The sequence below is a fragment of the Scyliorhinus torazame genome, chromosome 7 (assembly GCF_047496885.1).
Source record: "Scyliorhinus torazame isolate Kashiwa2021f chromosome 7, sScyTor2.1, whole genome shotgun sequence".
Classification (NCBI taxonomy): Eukaryota; Metazoa; Chordata; class Chondrichthyes; order Carcharhiniformes; family Scyliorhinidae; genus Scyliorhinus; species Scyliorhinus torazame.
Window position 1 is genome coordinate 252,273,374 of NC_092713.1, and position 16,371 is coordinate 252,289,744.

Sequence of the window (16,371 nt, forward strand, 5' to 3'; positions counted from 1 at the left end):
AGCCGCATAATAATTCATGTTCCAGTACACGAATGAACTTTCCAGTTGGCAATATTTCTGCCAAATTTGAACACTTTGCACTTTTCATATTAGTTCAGAAGGGATTAGGAAGGAGCATTAAAGTATGCTCATGATACAGAAATCAAAATTTTCCTTTTTTTATAATAATTGTATCCACCTGTGATATATATTTTGTATTGGGCGGGAAGGAAATTGAAAACTTGACATTTTTTAAGAAGTTAAGAAATTAGTAATGAAACGAGGCAGAAAAGGAAGCCTGTTTCTTCACAAGTACCTGGCATGATGTAATTTCCAATCCCTTAATCAGAAATGTCAAGTTATTTTAGTTTTATCTTATTTTAAGTTGCATGTTTAATATGAAACTTACTATGGAGCTAACTAACCTTATTTGTGCATGAACTGCACTTAACGTTTGGCTGTTGTGTTTGTGTCTTTGCATTTTCGCCTGCAACACGCCTACTAACTGATGTGATGAATCAAAACAAAAGGAATTGGTAAATTATCCACTGCTGATGGTAAAGCCTTCGCAGATCCTGAGGTACTCCGAAGACTGACATCTTCTGTTAGCTGTGCGTTGGATGAAGCTGCTGCTGCCTTGACCCGAATGAGAGCAGAGAATACTTTAAATGCAGGACAAGCAGACAAGTATGTGTTTCTTTTTCTTTATACATTTGTGGGGTTTGGTGGGTGGAAGGGGGGGGGGGGGGCGTGGAGTGGTTGAAAATGGAAAGGATGGTTATTCAACAAAACATTGAGTAGTCAAAGTTGCAACTTTCTAAAATTTTTATTTCTATATGGGATTTTGGAATTCTTTCCTTTTAGAGATTGTATTTTCTGATTCTTTCCATGAATTTATGGTAACTGAATGTGTTAAGTTCAATTTTGACTATATAACTTTACTGTGACACAAATGATTTCTCTTGTGTCCTTTAGTGAAAACATCCAATCAGTGGTCTTCATGTCTGGTGTCCAATTATGAAGGCCCACCTTCTTTACATTCCCCCCCACCTGAGGTGTGGTGATTCTCCGGTTAAATCACCACCAGTCAGCTCTCCCCTCAAAGCGGCCTATGGGCATCTGGGATTATGGCAACTTTACCATACCAATTATATTCTACTTTGTACCGTAGCCATAGCTTGAAAGTACAAGGACAACTAATGTGACAATGTTTGATCATTTATGTACATGCACCTCAGTAGATCTATACATAGAAACTATTTAAATTGGCTCATATTAACCCTTGAACTGGTCACATAGCCAGAAAAAATGATCTTAATTGGCTACGGTTTTGGTTAGGGCACACTGAAAATATTAATCTGAATTCAAAACAAGGATTGCTTTCTGATCTGTATAGTTATTGTGGAATACACAATAAGAATAAAATGCCAACAGTTCATCTTGAGAATAGACTGTGGTTTCGAAGGACTTATAATGTCAAGATGTTGGAAAGGGGGTTGTGGGGTGGGAGATGGATTTAATCTTGTGCCTAGTTGTTGGAGAGCAAATGCACGTTAATTTTTTTTTTTTTTTTTACAGTATAGGTGCTTGGATATATCTCTATTAGTAACTGGCACGATCAGATTTTGTGGTATCAGTCAGAAAGCCACTCAGTTTCTTCTTGCCCTGTCTCACTGGAGTTTAGAAGAATGAGTGGGGATCTCACGGAAATATATAAAATTCTGACCAGGCATCAAGTGGATGCAGGGGTGACATTTCCCTTGGCTGAGGAGTGTCTTGAGCAAGGGGTCGTGGTCTCAGGATATGGGGAAGGTCAGAAACTGAGTTGAGAAATTTCTTCACTCAGGATGGTGAACCTGTAGAATTCTTTACCACATAAAGGCAGTGGAGGCCAAGTCGCTGTATTGAAGAAAGAAATAGATACATTTATAGACACTGAAGGCATCACTGAGTATGGGGAGGGAGTGGGAGTATGGCATTGAGATAGAGGATCCACGATGATAGTGTTCAATGTGAGAGCAGGCTCGATGAACTGAATGACATACTCCTATTTTCTGTTACTCTTCTGACATCACTGAGCAATGAATTATGATTTCAGTCATAGTATAGAATTTGATGGAACAGAATTTAAATTTATCACTGTAAACCAAAAACTATAATTGTAAACTGAGAATTTGGGAATAGAGCCGCTAAAACATAGGTGAGGTTCTGGAATGCCACATCAAAAAACTTTATTTTATTTGGTCACTGCAAAACAATTGCCTGTTCATAACCCTGATTAATTTCTGCATTTCTAAATGCACAGCATACTTGTCCTGTGTCAGGCAATATTGCTTGGATACTGACAGTTAAATTTTATGTTTGCACAATTTTTATATTTGGGTGAATCTAATTGATGTTTTATTGTTGTGTTCCTGGCATATTGTGCATGACGAGATTGGCATGGTAAACAGTCATGATGAATTAACTTGGTGCCCCAGGAATCCACAAATGAGGAAAGTTGAGAATTTGGAATCTAGGAAATTATTTTTTCACCTTCCACTGCCAGAGCGAGTAACCAATTTATGGCAATCCATCAATTATAGATCATAGAATTTACAGTGCAGAAGGAGGCCATTCAGCCCATCGAGTCTGCACTGGCTCTTTGAAAGAGCACCCTACCCAAGGTCAACACCTCAACCCTACCCCCATAACCCAGTAACCCCACCCAACACTAAGGGCAATTTTGGACACGAAGGGCAATTTATCATGGCCAATCCACCTAACCTGCACATCTTTGGACTGTGGGAGGAAACCGGAGCACCCGGAGGAAACCCACGCACACACAGGGAGGATGTGCAGACTCCGCACAGACAGTGACCCAAGCCGGAATTGAACCTGGGACCCTGGAGCTATAAAGCAATTGTGCTATCCACAATGCTACCGTTCTGCCCACTGCTACCGTGCTGCCCACACACAGAATTTACAATTCTCTTGTAAATTACTACCTGTTGATACTCATTGAGAATTAGTGTGCCAATTCCCTAATCCAGGTTGACCCAGGCAGCAGCTGGTCTTCATAGGATTGTTATTATTGTGCCATTTGCGGGTTTGGTATTATCGCACATTGTCCTTCACAAAGGATGCGGTTGTTTTAATTTAGTTATGGCTGTAACCTATTATAAATGACAGTTCAATGTATCATGAATAATTTTAATTTGGCAATTTCCTTTTATCTGCTCCCTATGTACATGTGCCATAGTCTGCTTGATTTTGGTGTTTTCCTTTTTGGCAAATATTTACATTCAATATAATATTTAAAAATTAGCTGAGATTTTAAACTGGTAAATCTATTTAAATATTCTACTGGTATATAAAAAGTAAGAGCATTTTATGGAAACATGCTCATGACACGCAGAAAACCTATGGCATCAGTAGTTATCACCAAAAGTGAATGGTTTAAGATCAAATATCATTTCAGGTTTTTACACCACACTTGCCAAATATATTTGACAGTTCAGCAACAGCTTAAGTTCAAAAATAAAACATCTGGTGTATGTGTTTCTATAAAATCTGATGAACTGCAAGAGTAAGTTATTTAAAATTTGTTTTCGGGTTTAGCCGAAGCTTAGCAGAAGCGTGCTCTGATGGAGATGTCAATGCAGTCCGAAAACTGCTAGATGAAGGACGAAGTGTAAATGAGCATACAGAAGAGGGTGAAAGTCTCCTTTGCTTGGCATGCTCTGCCGGCTATTATGAACTTGCACAAGTAAGTATTGATTAACTCATTTGTTTTATAATAAATGTACCAAATTTCTACTTCCTGCTGCAAAATACTGCATTTGAGGTGTTTTAAGATTTTCAGTTACCCATCTTTCTGTAGTATTTTGAATTGAATTGTTTGGCCATGTAACTATGCAGAGGCCATGTGGGCCTAATAACAATATTTCACTTAGGTTTGCATACGATCTTTTTGTTTCTCTCCTATGTTGTGGAACCCATTATCAGTTCACATTAAGACAGAGCTCTAATGTCTGCCATGCTTCATCGTGTGCAGTATATAGTTGCTCAAGTCTTTTCTTGTAAAAGCTGTTTGAATAGTACCCAGGTAAGTATGAAGATCATCAAACTTTATGTGGGTTAGGATTAACATGTGCCAGCTGCTTTTGCGAATTCTGGTTGGAACTTTGAAGAAATTCCAGTGATCAGCCAGTCACTGAAATATAAGCAACAAATTCAGAACCTGAACTATAGATAACTTAAATGTGCAAGCATATTGGTGGTGTACAGTTCTCCTCCTCACCATGTTGGGTGGGAGGACGTGGTGGGTGTAGGGTTGACAAAAGGAGGAGACTGAACCATGTCATGGAATTATAGAATCCCTACAGTGCAGAAGGAGGCCATTGGGCTCATCGAGTGTGCACAAATCCTTTGGAAGACCACCCTACCTCGGTCCAATCCCCTGTCCTATTCCTGTAACCGTAGCCAACCTTTGGACACTGAGGGGCAATATAGCATGATCAGTGGTTGAGTAAACTTTATCAGGGACCTGAGCAAGAAATATCACGGTAGCCTACTTTTTATTTTCAAATTTACATTTTTTCCGTTGTATGTAGTACAGTTTTACCCAGTATGGTGTTGATTAGGTTTATGGAGGGAGGTGAATTGTCCCTGACCTTCCCTGTTTGCCTATTTTTATCACCATTTCGATTATAATCCCCCTGGATTAAAACACATGCAGGAATGTAAAAATAAAACATATAGCTGTAAGGTTGTGTTGAGAGTCAGAGAAATAAATGAGCAGCTGTCCCAATGCATATTTGTATAATGAGCCAATGTTCTGCCATTGTGGACACTATAGGCTATTAGTTGCACTTAAATTAGCTGTGCAGATAGCCATCAATTAATTTAGCCAAATCCTCAAAACCAGTACCTATGGCTGCAAAATTGAACCGTTTGTTTTTAATGGGCGGCACGGTAGCACAGTGGTTAGCACTGTTGCTTCACAGTGCCAGGGACCCAGGTTTGATTCCCGACTTGGGTCACTGTCTGTGTGGAGTCTGCATATTGTCCCCGTGTCTACGTAGGTTTCTTCCCACAAGTCCCAAAAGGTGTGCATGTTAAGTGAATTGGACATTCTGAATTCACCCTCCGTGTACCCGAACAGGTGCCGGAGTGTGGTGACTCGGGGCTTTTCACAGTAGCTTCATTGCAGTATTAATGTAAGCCTACTTGTCACAATAATAAAAATTATTTATTTGTAATCACTTTTAACAGATTCAGGTATAACCAATTGAAAGATTGCTATTGCAGTATTATGTTTCAAATAGTTCAATGAATTTGGGGGTGACTGGAGAAGAATTAGGTTCTTCGGTGACCAAGAATAGAAATACGGGAGTTTGTGAAGGGTTAGGTTGAAGAAGGAAAGGAAGATAGAGAAATCAGCTGATTAAAATGCAAACTAAAATTGCCACAGTTGATGAGTTCCTCAGTTTGTAGGCTAAGTGAAGATAGAAGGAAGGAAATGTTAACATAATAGTGAGATGGAATGTGGAAGGAAAGGTGGTTGAATATAAGGTGTACAAACATGGAAAGATTACCTGAACAGTGTGGAGATGTGCCAAGATAAAAACGACTATGACTGATGCAGCACCACTGTGGTTTAGGTAGGAGGCATAGTGTAATTTGCAGGTGGGGAAGGAGTGACAACAGTGAGTAGGAGGGTTAACCTTTTGTTAAGGGTTGGAAATCTGTGCACAAAACACTAATGAAGATACGATTGGGGATGCTGAGAATACGTTTTCTAAGGTGATGCAGAGGTGTAGACAGCAAGAGGTTGGACTCATTGCAATCAGAGAGGCTTTGGAAAGGCTGTGAAAGAGATGGAAACCTTTTCCCGAAGCAAACCAGCCAGATCAAGTGTGATATCCTGTTCTTGTACATGGAGAGAATTCCAATACTCCTCCAAAAGTCTGGAAATTAGACTGGCAACAGCATAATATAAATGCAGATATCAATGTATTAAATTTAGCAGCCAGTAACAAGTCCCTGAGGGAAAGAGGTCAAATGTAGGCTTTGCCTGTTCTTTCTCCAGTGACATGTCAGTGGTCAGGAACTATTGATGGTATGATCTTTGTTTAAGTGCCTGGTTACAGATTGAAGCTTTAATTTGTGTTACAGAATAGAAAATCTACCTTTTTGAGCCCTGTTAATTGAACAACTTTATTCAGGTTTTGCTGGCTGTGCATGCTAATGTTGAAGATCGTGGCATCAAGGGAGACATTACTCCATTGATGGCAGCGGCCAGTGGAGGCTACGTAGACATAGTAAAACTGCTACTGGCCCATGATGCCGATGTAAATGCTCAGTCTTCAACAGGTAAGTGGTTAAGATACTTGGCTATATAATTTTGGTTTCTGTGTAAAGTGAGATAACATTTTTACCCTTCTAAAATTTTTCTTTTTTTTAAAGGAAACACAGCACTTACTTATGCCTGTGCTGGTGGATTTGTTGATGTTGTAAAAGTACTTCTGAAAGCAGGAGCCAATATTGAGGATCACAACGAAAATGGTCATACACCTCTGATGGAAGCAGCAAGTGCTGGCCATGTGGAGGTTGCACGGGTGCTTTTAGAATATGGAGCTGGAATCAATACTCACTCAAATGAGTTCAAGGAAAGTGCACTTACACTGGCATGTTACAAAGGTATGATGACATTTGATAATCTATGTCATGTGACAAAGCATGTACTTTGAAAGTTTCAGAACATAGAAAATACCTAAACTAATGTGGCTAAAACTAAACAAAGCAATTGGCCATGTGGTGTTTAAATGAATGAAGTTGTTGACTTTCATGAGATGATTTAGCTGAGATATCTTTAGTCATGGCACGGTAATGAGATATTAGATAACTTGATAAACTAGTGTGTGTTCAGGGCAATTGGAATAATGCATAATTTTTTATAATAAAATTTGCAACCATGAATGTTAAAAGACAGCTTCAATATAGTTCCAACGGAGGACGTCTTTGAAAGATTGTGGTGCTATTTATCTATCCTATTTTAGTGTTTTTAACACCATAGTCAGCTCTTCAAAGTATAATTCCATTTTCTTTGAGCCCCATTGATGTATTGTGCAATCATTATCTTTTTTCTTCCCTTTTTAAAAAAAAAAGCTAAAAGTAAAACATTTGGAAACCGAGAATTGAAATGCAAGTCTTGGACCTCCCCCAAGATTTGCCTCTCTAAAATCTTGTTTTATGATTGGATATATGATCAGTACATCAAGCTTCTCTTCCATAAACCAAATAAAGGAGCCTTATGACTCTTGAACCTCCTACACCATTTAGTTCGATCGTGGTTGATCTTCTACCTCCACTCCACTTAGCTACTTCATATCTCCTGATTTCCTGACTCCAAAAATCTATTGATCTCAGCCATGGATATACTCAGCAATTGAACAAAACAAAGATCTCTAGGATGGAGAATTCCAGAAAAGAATTCGAAGAATTAACCAACGTACCACTTTAAAATTGTACAGAGAAAAATGTGCAGCTCGTTTTGTCTGAAAAACAGCATTTCACAGTTTCATACAAAAAAGAAACTGGTGTTTTAAATACAGTTATACACGTCGGAAGATTTTTTTTATTATTAATCCAGACTGACTTGTGTATTATATAGGACATTTGGAAATGGTACGGTTTCTTCTTGAAGCTGGTGCGGATCAGGAGCACAAAACAGATGAAATGCACACAGCATTAATGGAAGCATGTATGGTAAGTGTTTTTGTGAACCCCTTTCCTATTCTGCCCAAAATTGCTGCATCAATTCCTTTTCGGTCTCTGCTACATTTTGCCTCGTGCAATAAATGCGATGTAAACTGTTTTGAGCAAGATATTTAATATATTTAATCACAAAATGCATATTGCCCCAGTTTCTAGCTATGAACAGGTCCTTGAAGAGGTTGGCAAACTTTCTCCACGTGTTGTGGAATCTCTCCTCTTGCCCCCTAATTGAGAATTTTATCTTTTCTAGGCTTAGGAATTCAGCCAGGTCTGAGAGCCACTCCGAGGCTCTGTGAGGTGCTGCCGACTTCTACCTTAGGCTGGGCGATAGGAGAGGCGAAGACCAGGGTGTCTGCCCCCTTCCCTGTGAAGGCTCTGGATGCTCTTAACACCCCGAAGACCGGCACAAATGGACATGGCTCCATCTTAACCCCCACAACCCTGGACATAGCCTTGAAGAAGGCTGTCCAGAACCCGTTGAGTCTGGGGCAGTTCCAGAACCCGTTGATCTGGGGCAGGACCAGAACATGTGGGTGTGACTGACTGGGCCCCCCTGACACCGCTCGTATTTGTCCTCCACCTCCAGGAAAAATCCACTCATGCGTGACCTGGTTGGGTGCGTTCTGTGCACCACATTGAGCTGCACCGTGGAGTTGACCCTGTGCAGCGCCTCGATCCAGAGTCCTCCCCCTATCTCCACACACACATCCTCCCCCATTTCTGTTGTGTTCGTCCAGTGGCGTTCTCGTCTCTTCTTTGAGTCGTCCATATACGTTGCCACATTTGTCTCTACTCAGCCAGTCCAGCGCAACATTTCGTCTAGAAGCGTGTGTCCAGGTAATTGGGTGAACGTCTTGGTCTCCTTGCGGAGAAAGTCGCACAGCTGCAAGTATTGAAGCTCGTTCCCTTTCGGGAGTTGGAGCTTCTCCAACTTTCCATCAGGATTGCATCCACATACATGTCCTTCACTCTCAAGGGTGGAAGCTTCTCACTATCCACTCTGTCCATGCCCCTCATAATTTTGTAGACTTTTATCAGGTCGTCCCTCAACCTCTGCCGTCCCAGTGAGAACAAACAAAGTTTATCCAACCTCTGCTCATAGTTAATGCCCTCCATACCAGGCAACACCCTGGTAAATCTCTTCTGCACCCTCTCCAAAGCCTCCACATCCTTCTAGTAATGTGGCGACCAGAACTGAACACTACATTCTAAGTGTGGCCTAACTAAGTTTCTAAACAGCTGCAGCATGGCTTGCCAATTTTAATACTCCATGCCCTGTACAATGAGGCAAGAATGCTGTATGCCTTCTTGACTACCTTCTCTTCCCAACGTGATGACTGCATCCTTCCTATTCCTGAGCTCTACCCATATTGCCTTGCTGCCTGAGCCCTCTGAAGTGTCCTCCCGCTGTACAGCTGTGATATTCTCCTTAACCAGTAGTGCAACTCCCCCACCCTTTTTACATCCCTCTCTCCTGTCTGAAACATCTAAATCATATAATGTACAGTGCAGAAGGAGGCCAATCGGTCCACTAAGTCTGTTCCGGCCCTTGGAAAGAGCACCCTACTTAAGCCCACACCTCCACCCTATTCCCGTAACCCAGTAACCCCAACTAACCTTTCGGACAGTAAGTGGCAATTTAGCTTGGCCACCTAACAAGCACATCTTTGTACTGTGGGAGGAAACCGAAGCACCCGGAAGAAACCCTCGCAGACACGGGGAGAACTTGCAGATTATGCACAGATAGTGACACAAGCCGGGAATTAAACCTGGGACCCTGGAGCTGTGAAGCAACCTTGCTAACCACTGTGCTACTTTGCCACCCTGGAGCGTTTAGCTGCCAATCCTGTCCCTTCCTCAAACAAGCTCTGAAATGGCAACAACATCATAGTCCCAAGTACTAATCCAAGCTCGTCTGCCTTACCTGTTGCACTTCTCACATTGAAACTAATGCACTTCGGACCACCAGCCCCGCTGGGATTGGATTGGATTTGTTTATTGTCACGTGTACCGAGGTACAGTGAAAAGTATTTTTCTGCGAGCAGCTCAGCAGATCATTAAGAGGGCAACATGGTGGCGCAGTGGGTTAGCCCTGCTGCCTCATGGCTCCGAGGCCCCAGGTTCGTGAGTGGCCCTGGGTCACCGTCCGTGTGGAGTTTGCACATTCTCCCCGTGTTTGCGTGGGTTTCGCCCCCACAACCCAAAGATGTGCAGGGTAGGTGGATTGGCACGCTAAATTGTCCCTTAATTGGAAAAAATGAATTGGGTACTCTAAATTATTTTATTTTTTTAAAAAACAGATCATTAAGTACATGGGAAGAAAAGGGAATAAAAGAAAATACATAATAGGGCAACACAAGGTATACAATGTAACTACATAAGCACCGGCATCGGATGAAGCATACAGGGTGTAGTGTTAATAAGGTCAGTCGATTAGAGGGTCATTTAAGAGTCTGGTAACAGCGGGGAAGAAGCTGTTTTTGAGTCTGTTCGTGCGTGTTCTCAGACTTCTGTATCTCCTGCCCGATGGAAGAAGTTCGAAGAGTGAGTAAGCCGGGTGGGAGGGGTCTTTGATTATGTTACCCGCTTTCCCCAGGCAGCGGGAGGTGTAGATGGTGTCAATGGATGGGAGACAGGTTTGTGTGATGGACTGGGTGGTGTTCACGACTCTCTGAAGTTTCTTGCGGTCCTGGGCCGAGCAGTTGCCATACCAGGCTGTAATGCAGCCAGATAGGATGCTTTCTATGGTGCATCTGTAAAAGTTGGTAAGGGTTAATGTGGACATGCCAAATTTCCTTAGTTTTCTGAGGAAGTATAGGTGCTGTTGTGCTTTCTTGGTGATAGCGTCGACGTGGGTGGACCAGGACAGATTTTTGGAGATGTGCACCCCTAGGAATTTCAAACTGCTAACCATCTCCACCTCGGCCCCGTTGATGCTGACAGGGGTGTGTACAGTACTTTGCTTCCTGAAGTCAATGACCAGCTCTTTAGTTTTGCTGGCATTGAGGGAGAGATTGTTGTCGCTGCACCACTCCACTAGGTTCTCAATCTCCCTCCTGTATTCTGACTCGTCGTTATTCGAGATCAGGCCCACTATGATTGTACCGTCAGCAAAACTTGTAGATGGAGTTGGAACCAAATTTTGTCACGCAGTCGTATGTGTACAGGGAGTAGAGTAGGGGGCTAAGTATGCAGCCTTGCGGGGCCCCGGTATTGAGGACTATTGTGGAGGAGGTGTTGTTCATTCTTACTGATTGTGGTCTGTTGGTCAGAAAATCAAGGATCCAGTTGCAGAGTGGGGAGCCAAGTCCTAGGTTTTGGAGCTTTGATATGAGCTTGGCTGGGATTATGATGTTGAAGGCAGAGCTTTAATCAATAAATAGGAGTCTGATGTAAGAGTCCTTTTTGTCCAGATGCTCTAGGAATGAGTGTAGGGCCAGGTAAATGGCGTCTGCTGTGGACCGGTTGCGATGGTATGCGAATTGCAGTGGATCAAGGCGTTCTGGGAGTATGGAGTTGATGCGCTTCACGATCAACCTCTCGAAGCACTTCATTGCGACTGAAGTCAGGGCCACCGGACGTTAATTATTGCGGCAAGTTGCCTGGTTCTTCTTTGGCATCGGTATGATGGTGGTCTTCTTGAAGCAGGTGGGGACCTCGGAGTGGAGTAGGCACAGGTTAAGGATGTCTGCAAATACCTCTGCCAGCTGGTCCGCGCAGGCTCTGAGTGCACGACCAGGGATCCTTTCCAGGCCCGTCTCCTTCTGAGGGTTCACTTTCAGGAAGGCCGATCTGACTTCGGAAGCTGTGATGGTGGGTATGGGTGAGTTATGGACTGCTGGGGCATGCGACAGCGGATTGTTGGTTACCTGCTCGAACCGAGCATAGAATGCATTGTGTTCATCGGGGAGGGGTGCGCTGCTGCCGGAGATACTGCTTGGCTTCGCTTTGTAGCCCGTTATGTTGTTTAGTCCTTGCCACAATCGCCGAGAGTCTGTCTGTGACTCTAGCTTGGTTTGATGTTCTCTCTTGGCATCTCGGATGGCTTTGCAGAGGTCGTACCTGGATTTAGAACATAGAACATAGAACAATACAGCGCAGTACAGGCCCTTCGGCCCACGATGTTGCACCGAAATAAAAGCCATCTAACCTACACTATGCCATTATCATCCATATGTTTATCCAATAAACTTTTAAATGCCCTCGATGTTGGTGAGTTCACTACTGTAGCAGGTAGGGCATTCCACGGCCTCACTACTCTTTGCGTAAAGAACCTACTCTGACCTCTGTCCTATATCTATTACCCCTCAGTTTAAAGTTATGTCCCCTCGTGCCAGCCATTTCCATCCGCGGGAGAAGGCTCTCACTGTCCACCCTATCCAACCCCCTGATCATTTTGTATGCCTCTATTAAGTCTCCTCTTAACCTTCTTCTCTCCAACGAAAACAACCTCAAGTCCATCAGCCTTTCCTCATAAGATTTTCCCTCCATACCAGGCAACATCCTGGTAAATCTCCTCTGCACCCGCTCCAAAGCCTCCACGTCCTTCCTATAATGCGGTGACCAGAACTGTACGCAATACTCCAAATGCGGCCGTACCAGAGTTCTGTACAGCTGCAACATGACCTCCCGACTCCGGAACTCAATCCCTCTACCAATAAAGGCCAACACTCCATAGGCCTTCTTCACAACCCTATCAACCTGGGTGGCAATTTTCAGGGATCTATGTACATGGACACCTAGATCCCTCTGCTCATCCACACTTTCAAGAACTTTACCATTAGCCAAATATTCCGCATTCCTGTTATTCCTTCCAAAGTGAATCACCTCACACTTCTCTACATTAAACTCCATTTTCCACCTCTCAGCCCAGCTCTGCAGCTTATCTATATCCCTCTGTAACCTGCTACATCCTTCCACACTATCGACAACACCACCGACTTTAGTATCGTCTGCAAATTTACTCACCCACCCTTCTGCGCCTTCCTCTAGGTCATTGATAAAAATGACAAACAGCAACGGCCCCAGAACAGATCCTTGTGGTACTCCACTTGTGACTGTACTCCATTCTGAACATTTCCCATCAACCACCACCCTCTGTCTTCTTTCAGCTAGCCAATTTCTGATCCACATCTCTAAATCACCCTCAATCCCCAGCCTCCGTATTTTCTGCAATAGCCTACCGTGGGGAACCTTATCAAACGCTTTGCTGAAATCCATATACACCACATCAACTGCTCTACCCTCGTCTACCTGTTCAGTCACCTTCTCAAAGAACTCAATAAAGTTTGTGAGGCATGACCTACCCTTCACAAAGCCATGCTGACTATCCCTGATCATATTATTCCTATCTAGATGATTATAAATCTTGTCTCTTATAATCCCCTCCAAGACTTTACCCACTACAGACGTGAGGCTCACCGGTCTATAGTTGCCGGGGTTGTCTCTGCTCCCCTTTTTGAACAAAGGGACCACATTTGCTGTCCTCCAGTCCTCTGGCACTATTCCTGTAGCCAATGATGACATAAAAATCAAAGCCAAAGGTCCAGCAATCTCTTCCCTGGCCTCCCAGAGAATCCTAGGATAAATCCCATCAGGTACCGAGGACTTATCTATTTTCAGCCTGTCCAGAATTGCCAACACCTCTTCCCTACGTACCTCAATGCCATCTATTCTATTAGCTTGGGGCTCAGCATTCTCCTCCACAACATTATCTTTTTCCTGAGTGAATACTGACGAAAAATATTCATTTAGTATCTCGCCTATCTCTTCAGACTCAATTTCCCATCCTTGTCCTTGACTGGTCCTACTCTTTTCCTAGTCATTCGCTTATTCCTGACATACCTATAGAAAGCTTTTGGGTTTTCCTTGATCCTTCCTGCCAAATACTTCTCATGTCCCCTCCTTGCTCGTCTTAGCTCTCTCTTTAGATCCTTCCTCGCTACCTTGTAACTATCCATCGCCCCAACTGAAACTTCACACCTCATCTTCACATAGGCCTCCTTCTTCCTCTTAACAAGAGATTCCACTTCCTTGGTAAACCACGGTTCCCTCGCTCGACGCCTTCCTCCCTGCCTGACCGGTACATACTTATCAAGAACACGCAGTAGCTGATCCTTGAACAAGCCCCGCTTATCCAGTGTGCCCAACACTTGCAGCCTACTTTTCCACCTTATCCCCCCCAAGTCACGTCCAATGGCATCATAATTGCCCTTCCCCCAGCTATAACTCTTGCCCTGCGGTGTATACTTATCCCTTTCCATCATTAACGTAAACGTCACCGAATTGTGGTCACTGTCCCCAAAGTGCTCTCCTACCTCCAAATCCAACACCTGGCCTGGTTCATTACCCAAAACCAAATCCAACGTGGCCTCACCTCTTGTTGGCCTGTCAACATATTGTTTCAGGAAACCCTCCTGCACACACTGTACAAAAAACGACCCATCTATTGTACTCGAACTACATCTTTTCCAGTCAATATTTGGAAAGTTAAAGTCTCCCATAATAACTACCCTGTTACTTTCGCTCTTATCCAGAATCATCTTCGCCATCCTTTCCTCTACATCGCTAGAACTATTAGGAGGCCTATAAAAAAAACTCCCAACAGGGCGACCTCTCCTTTCCTGTTTCTAACTTCAGCCCATACTACCTCGGAAGAAGAGTCCCCATCTAGCATCCTCTCCGCCACCGTAATACTGCTCTTGACTAGCAGCGCCACACCTCCCCCTCTTTTGCCTCCTTCTCTGAGCTTACTAAAACACCTAAACCCGGAACCTGCAACATCCATTCCTGTCCCTGCTCTATCCATGTCTCCGAAATGGCCACAACATCGAAGACCCAGGTACCAACCCATGCTGCCAGTTCCCCTACCTTGTTTCGTATACTCCTGGCATTGAAGTAGACACACTTCAAACCACCTACCTGAACACTGGCCCCCTCCTGCGACGTCAAATCTGTGCTCCTGACCTCTATACTCTCATTCTCCCTTACCCTAAAACTACAATCCAGGTTCCCATGCCCCTGCTGCATTAGTTTAAACCCCCCCAAAGAGCACTAACAAATCTTCCCCCCCCCCCCCCCCCCCCCAGGATATTTGTGCCCCTCAGGTTCAGATGTAGACCATCCTGTCTGTAGAGGTCCCACCTTCCCCAGAAAGAGCCCCAGTTATCCAGAAATCTGAATCCCTCCCGCCTGCACCATCCCTGTAGCCACGTGTTTAAATGCTCTCTCTCCCTATTCCTCATCTTACTATCACGTGGCACGGGCAACAACCCAGAGATGACAACTCTGTTTGTTCTAGTTCTGAGCTTCCATCCTAGCTCCCTGAAAGCCTGCCTGACATCCTTGTCCCCTTTCCTACCTATGTCGTTAGTGCCAATGTGGACCACGACTTGGGGCTGCTCCCCCTCCCCCTAAGGACCCGGAAAACACGATCCGAGACATCACGTACCCTTGCACCTGGGAGGCAACATACCAAACGTGAGTCTCTCGCGCTCCCACAAAATCTCCTATCTGTGCCCCTGACTATAGAGTCCCCAATTACTAATGCTCTGCTCTTCTCCCCCCTTCCCTTCTGAGCAACAGGGACAGACTCCGTGCCAGAGGCCCGTACCCCATGGCGTACCCCTGGTAAGTCGTGTCCCCCCCCCACAAGTATCCAAAGCGGTATACTTGTTTCTCAGGGGAACGACCGCAGGGGATCCCTGCACTGACTGCTTTTTCCCAGTCCCTCTTACAGTTACCCACCTATCTCCAATCTTTGGTGTAACTAATTCCCTGAAGCTGCTATCTGTGACCCCTTCTGCCTCCCGAATGATCCGAAGTTCTTCCAACTCCAGCTCCAGTTCCCTAACTCGGTCTTGGAGGAGCTGGAGATGGCAGCACTTCCTGCAGGTAAAATCAGCAGGGACACTAACTGCATCCCTCACCTCAAACATCCTGCAGGAGGAACATTGCACTCCCTTCCCTGCCATTCCTCTAACTTTCTACCAAGATCTGGCTAACAACTAAATTAAATTTTTTATAAAAAATAATAATAATATAATAAAATATGGTACTTACCTCAGACCAATGGGTTTTATTATTAGGTTAGAGGAGGAGGGCGGGTGGGAGACACTGCACGTGTGGTGTCTCGGGTTTCCTCTCTACCAGAATTTATTGGTGAGGGTCTTCCCAGACGTCCGCGGGTCGACTTCCTGTTCCCGCCTAAAACACTAATTAAAAAAAAAAAAAAAAATTCTCAGCTCCTGCTGAAATTGACTAACCAGCCAGCTCCACTCCCGCCGAAATCGACTGGCCTGCCCCTGCAAAGACAAGTGCTTTTAAAGGACAGACTTACCTCCCAGCAGCCACTTCCGCACTGCTCCCGCTGAAACTGACTCACCAGCTGTTCTCCCGCCGAAATCGACTGGCCTGCCCCTGCAAAGACAAGTGCTTTTAAAGGACAGACTTGCCTCCCAGCAGCCACTTCCGCACTGCTCCAGCTGAAACTGACTCACCAGCTGTTCTCCCGCCGAAATCGACAATTTCTTGTGTAGGTCAGGGTCGTCTGACTTGAACGCCTCAGATCTGTCCTTCAGTAGGGTGTCAATCTCGTGATTGAGCCATGGTTTCCAGTTGGGGAACCGTACG

The 16,371-nt window shown here is 44.2% G+C and overlaps 1 protein-coding gene across 7 annotated transcripts in view; it reads left to right on the forward strand.

Annotated features, from left to right (window-relative positions):
• Positions 1-16,371, forward strand: part of ankhd1 (ankyrin repeat and KH domain containing 1) — a 253,244-nt gene that overhangs the window by 115,281 nt on the left and 121,592 nt on the right. For all 7 annotated transcript variants that reach the window (XM_072512258.1, XM_072512260.1, XM_072512259.1 and 4 more), the window contains 5 exons: positions 510-666; positions 3,580-3,727; positions 6,189-6,336; positions 6,430-6,663; positions 7,637-7,731. In XM_072512258.1, coding sequence (XP_072368359.1) covers positions 510-666; positions 3,580-3,727; positions 6,189-6,336; positions 6,430-6,663; positions 7,637-7,731 — 782 coding nt within the window. The remainder of the gene's footprint in view (positions 1-509; positions 667-3,579; positions 3,728-6,188; positions 6,337-6,429; positions 6,664-7,636; positions 7,732-16,371) is intronic.